Source organism: Somniosus microcephalus, chromosome 30 (genome assembly GCF_052327205.1).
Source record: "Somniosus microcephalus isolate GS21.2 chromosome 30, FLI_Smic_1.0, whole genome shotgun sequence".
In the NCBI taxonomy this organism is placed as follows: domain Eukaryota; kingdom Metazoa; phylum Chordata; class Chondrichthyes; order Squaliformes; family Somniosidae; genus Somniosus; species Somniosus microcephalus.
In genome coordinates, this window is record NC_141016.1 from 14,363,704 (window position 1) to 14,369,703 (window position 6,000).

The 6,000-nt window shown below is 47.2% G+C and overlaps 1 protein-coding gene across 2 annotated transcripts in view; it reads right to left on the reverse strand.

The window, feature by feature from the left end:
* The window catches only part of LOC147097926 (dihydropyrimidinase-related protein 2), a 124,472-nt gene extending 121,319 nt beyond the window's left edge, over nt 1–3,153 (reverse strand). Inside the window, exon 1 of one of the 2 annotated variants that reach the window (XM_085971001.1) lies at nt 2,725–3,153. In XM_085971001.1, the coding sequence (XP_085827127.1) occupies nt 2,725–3,087 (363 nt within the window). In that variant the 5' untranslated portion in view covers nt 3,088–3,153. The remainder of the gene's footprint in view (nt 1–2,724) is intronic. The other variant, XM_085971000.1, reaches the window with a different exon arrangement.
* Between the last annotated feature and the right edge of the window lie 2,847 nt (nt 3,154–6,000).

Below are 6,000 nucleotides of genomic sequence, written 5' to 3' on the forward strand. Positions count from 1 at the left end.
AGAAAAAATTGCAGGAGAGAGTGGGGGAGTGGGACTAACTGGGTTGCTCTTCGAAAGAGCCGGCGCAGACTCGATGGGCCGAATGGCCTCCTTCTGTGCTGTACTATTCTATGTACTATATATTATGTCCTCCCACTTTCCACCTTACATAAGCTTGAGGTCATCCAAAACGCGGCTGCCCGTGTCCTAACTCGCACCAAGTCCCGTTTGCCCATCACCCCCTGTGCTCGCTGACCTACATTGGCTCCCGGTTAAGCAACGCCTCGATTTCAAAATTCTCATCCTTGTTTTCAAATCCCTCCATGGCCTCGCCCCTCCCTATCTCTGTAATTTCCTTCAGCCCCACAACCCCCCCGAGATATCTGCGCTCCTCTAATTCTGTCCTCTTGCGCATCCCTGATTATAATCGCTCAACCATTGGCGGCCGTGCCTTCTGTTGCCTAGGCCCTAAGCTCTGGAATTCCCTGCCTAAACCTCTCCGCCTCTCTACCTCTCTTTCCTCCTTTAAGACGCTCCTTAAAACCTACCTCTCTGACCAAGCTTTTGGTCACCTGCCCTAATTTCTCCTTATGTGACTCGGTGTCATATTTCTTGTCTTATGACACTCCTGTGCAGCGCCTTGGGACATTTTACTACGTTAAAGGTGCTAGATAGATACAACTTGTTGTTGTTATGATTCTATGATTTCATCCCAATGCTGAACCCGCTGATCTCCACCAGAGCAACGTTTGGATTAGTAAAATTAGCTCAGGCCGCCTGGGCTCAGGAGGGATCATTTAGCCAGGTCGCCTGCTCCTGATCACTTTCTAGTAACTCCTGCTGGATGGGGCTGGAATCTAGCTCAGCTGTGTACCTCCTCTCCTATGACAGATCGTTCACAACCTTGGTGTCGTATTTGACCCTGAGATGAGCTTCCGACCAGATATCCGCTCCCTCACCAAGACCGACCACTTCCACCTCCGTAACATCCCCCGACTCCGCCCCTGCCTCAGCTCATCCGCTGCTGAAACCCTCAGCCATGCCATTGTTACCTCCAGACTCGACTATCCCAACTCTCTCCTGGCCGACCTCCCATCTTCCACCCAACATAAACTTGAGCTCATCCAAAACTCGGCTGCCCGTGTCCCAACTCGCACCAAGCCCCGTTCACCCCTGTGCTCGCTGACCTACATTGGCCCCTGGTCCGGCAACGCCTCAAGTTTAAAATTCTCATCCTTGTTTTCAAATCCCTCCACAGCCTCGCACCCTCTCCCTATCTCTGTAATCTCCTCCAGCCCCACAAACCCTCCAAGATCTCTGCGCTCCTCTGATCCTGGCCTTTTGAGTATCCCCAATTTTCATCGCTCCACCAGTGGTGGCCGTGCTTTCAGCTGCCTGGGTCCTAAGCTCTGGAATTCCTTCCCCAAAACCTCTCCGCCTCGCTCTCCTCCTTTAAGACGCTCCTTAAAACCTACCTCTGTGACCTAATATCTCCACATGTGGCTTGGTGTTAAATTTTGTTTGATAACACTCCCGTGAAGTGCCTTTGGGAAATTTTACTTAGTTAAAAGCACGAATGGTCCTGTGCAAATGAGGTGCTCTCGATTGAGCTCACGAACTCCCACAGGCGTCAGTATTGGAGGACACTGGCAGTCATGATCTTAGTGAAATCAGAAGGATCTCCACCCATGGAATTACTGGGCCAGTGACATCATCACGTCACCAATTATACCAGCAGTTCCACTATTGTTCCTGTCCAGTCTCTTCAACGCCAGGCCCTTGACAGGGGCGGGGATGAAGTGAACTGAGAGACCTCAAGAGGGAGATCTTGAGCTTTCAGTTTCTATATTTTTTTAAATTATTGATTTACTTGCTTTGTTTCTCCAATTTTACCCCCTTTCCCTAAGCACCCCACCCCTCCTTTCCTGAAGGCGCTGAACCTTGCTAGCGCTCAGTTCCATGGACGCCAAGCATCGAGTGTTTTGCCCAACTGGGCATTCTTCCTATCTGAACCTAGACGATCAGCGGCACCTCAACCTGTGGAAGACATCCAGCCGAGGTCAATCCTGTCCGCACCCGACCTCCACACACACACATCACCGGCATCCATTTGAAAACTTTACCCACATAAGGTAGCCACTAACCCCCCTCGAGCCAAGCACCACTCTTCACAACGAAACCCAATCACTATCTAACTAGGACTCCACCATCAACAACAACTACTTGCATTTATATAGTGCCTTTAACATAGTAAAGCATCCCCAGGCACTTCACAGGAGCGTTACCAAACAAAAATTGACATGAGCCACATAAGGAGATATTAGGGCAGATGACCAAAAGCTTGGTCAAAGAGGTAGGTTTTAAGGAGTGTCTTAAAGGAGGAAAGAGCGACTTTATCTAAAATCCCAATCGTTCAGCTAACCCTTGCTTTGCTGGCTGAAAAGACTACCTTTATGAAGTAGGTGCCAATCACAGCAGACATGACTAGCTAAGATACCTCTGATTCTACCAGATACCCAACATCTGAGCATTTCCTGCTATTTAGAGTCTTTGCTCGATATTAATCAAAAGTCTTCATATTTAAGGATGTAAATTGCCTTTGTGAGGTAAACACTTACTCAGATATTGCCGCCATTAAATTATGTTGGACATGAACAAAATGATTGAGCATCTGAAGCTTCAAAGGTTCCACAAGAACAACTTTGAGCCCAGGAAACAATGACAGGAAACCGATTCTGCTCTTACCTTTGAATCAGGATTTTGTAGAGCTGCTTTGGCTTCAGTCTCCTGATCTGCTTTGCCAGCAATCGGTTCCTGCTCGCCACTGTCTTTCTCAGTGACATTGGAGTCAGTTAAAGGCCGAGCAGGCTCGCTTTCTTTCCCACTTGTTGTTTGCCTGCACGAGCCGCCCTCCAAAGCACCAAAATTCAGAGTTTTATTTTCCGAGGAGCCCTCGACCGCAGAAAACATGCCCCCGAATTTCTGCCGAGGTCTGGGGCTGCCCGATCCCATTTTTGCAAAGCCGGCTGGAAGTTCTTCCTGCACAACTGGCGTTTTCTTCATTTTCCTCCCGGCCATAATTTGATTTTGTTTGCTTCTCTCTGCCATCTCGCAAGTGGCCTTGATGTGACTTCGCAGAGGCTGATGTCAGGAACTGGAGGAATAAAAACTCGCTCCTTTCAAATGAGCAGTGATGTTATGAGTTCCCAGCACACAGACTCTGCATCATCAAAGCCAATCAATCAGGGCTCGACTGTAGCAGTGAAGTGACGCTCTGTTACCACCTCCTCTGACCACACGCACACACGCACACACACACACACACACACAGTCAGGACCATCAAGTAAGCAGTCTTAAATAGGTAAAGCACTGTCGGAAGGGCAGATTCAATTTGACTCAAAAAACTGATCTCAAGGCAGAGTGAATTCCATCCGGAGGACAAAATTCAGGACGCTGCCAGTTTAGCCGTCTGCACTATATAAACATCTAACCGAAATTGTTCTGTCTTCAAATATTAAATTGCACAAGTAAGAGATAAAAAAGGAAATCTGTGAATGCTGAAAAGATTAAATAAACTGATAGAAATACAGCGGGTTCGCTTGGTGAGGTATCAGAGGGTGCCAGTGTTTGAAGGTCTGAAGCTCAGCATAAATCACCCTGGGGTGGGGTGGGGTGGGGCAGATGGGCTGGGGGGGGAGGAGGAGGATGAACTGCAGATTAAGTGCAGATTTCTTTCTGTTTGAAAATGTTGTGCTAAAACAGGCGGGTACAATTCACTTTTAGTGTAAAATAAAAATTCTTTTTTCGGGGGGGAGGGACGAGGTACAATTGAATTACGAGTACAAGATTTAGTAACCGTCGTCAGCAGACACACAATTAGCCAAGTGACGGCTGAGGCCAGATGATGTTTGTATTTGTCTCGTCTCTTTCTCTGCCAGTTTGTTTCCTGTCCTGAAGGCGCTGGCTGTGTTGCCGGTGTATTGTCCCACAGGCACCGTCTCCACTCCAGACCCTCACCACAGAGTCATCCCTCATGCGTCAATCGAGACAGTCAGTGCATTTGACCCAGAGGGGCGCGGAGTATGTGGGGTGGGGGACGTATGGAAGTGATATTCCAGCCAAGTTATCTCCAGCCAATGTCTGCACCCACACTTTCTAGCGGGAAATCACTGAACATCAATCAGAAGCACGAACTGATCGATCTTCCCCATGTTTAATCGGGGTGCTGACTCCAGCGGCTGCACTTTTACCACTGCCCCATGCAGATCGGCTAACCACACCGACTGGGGGGTCAGATCTCCTCATCTGTATCAGCCAGCTCCTCACTGCCTTAAGCAGCTGAACCATCAGGGCAGCCTCCCATATCTCGACGTAAAGCTATCCAAGGTCAGTTAAATAGTTATACTTGATTTTAAAACTCTCATCCTTGTTTTCAAATCCCTCCATGACCTCGCCCCTCTGTAATCTCCTCCAGCCCCGCAACCCTCCGAGATCTCCGCGCTCCTCCGATTCTGGCCTCCTGCGCATCCGCGATTTTAATCGCTCCACCATTGGCGGCCATGCCTTCAGCTGCCTGGGCCCTAAGGCCTGAAATTCCCTCCCTAAAACCTCTCCGCCTCTCTACATCTCTTTCCCCCTTAAAACCTACCTCTTCGACCAAGCTTTTGGTCATCTGCCCCAATATCTCCTTATGGGGCTCGGTGTCAAATTTTGTTGGATAATCGCTCCTGTGTGGGACGTTTTACCACGCTAAAGGCACTATATAAATGCAAGTTGTTGTTATTATAATGTTGCAAGTTGAGAGTTTAAAAGGACTGCATTCCCTTTTTATTCATGTCTTATTTTAATTAAAGGCGCTGTCTCTTCAGCACCTCTGTGCTCCAAAGGAAGCAATTATAATCTGGTGACCATCGTGAGTCACCTGTTACAGGAAATGAGTTCCTTGCACAGTATGTTTCAATGCTGGGAACTGATTCTGAGTCAAATGGAGTCAAGTAGATGTGCCCCTATGTGCGCTTCTATTTTCAGTGCTGGCTTCAACGCTCCCTAATTTTAGTGTGTTCCTCAACTCGGTGCCACCGCACCCCTGGCCATCCAATTTAATTACATTTTCAACCCATTTTTTAAGTGAATTATTGGCTTTGTTAAAATAGAAATTTGATGGCAATATGTCAAGCAGCTTACTAAAATTAACACACAGAGGTATTTTAAACCCCTCAGGGCAACCAGTGGTCCCTCAGTAAGGAAATCCTCCATTTATCAACTGGCTGTCTTCTGCACCTAGATCCAGCATGGCACCCAATGCCAAAATTAAACATTAGGCAACCACTAGCCACAACTCCGCCAGTGGACGTGTGGGAAAATGCACTGCTTTGGTGGTACTAAATTAGGAAGATCTGTGCAGAGGTAGCTGATCCGAGGTGTGGCAGTGTAAGCTTCCTGATTGCAAATTTCTTGGTTGCAAATAATCTTTATTGAGTTTGACCGAGTCTTGACACACTCAACGTCTTAAACAATAGTCATACAGAGAAACAAACGATATTACCCGCTTTCGCTCTGGGTAGAGAACGTAACCAGCGTCGATTCTTGCGTTCTTGTCCCTCTCTATGAATTGTAAAGGAAAGCTTCAGATCTTTGTAGGGCTTTAGTCACTCACACCCACACCTTCAAAAGAGCTGTTTTTCTGAGTTTTCCGAACTGACCTTGTTTGTTTGTGATATAGGCTACCCTCTTATCTGGGAGACCATTGACCCCTTATTAAGCATTCCTGGCAAACAAATGACCTCAACTTGCAGATAAAAAATATATATTCTTGTTAAATGTCATCCATACCATGAAACCAAGGGTCTAGTGAGAAGAAGGAATTAAACGACATTAGTATTAGTAAAAAAATAGTGCTGGAGAAATTAATGGGACTGAAAGCTGCTAAATCCCCAGGGCCTGATAATCAGCATCCCAGAGTACTAAAAGAGGTAGCCATGGAAACCGTGGATGCATTGGTTGTCATCTTCCAAAATTCT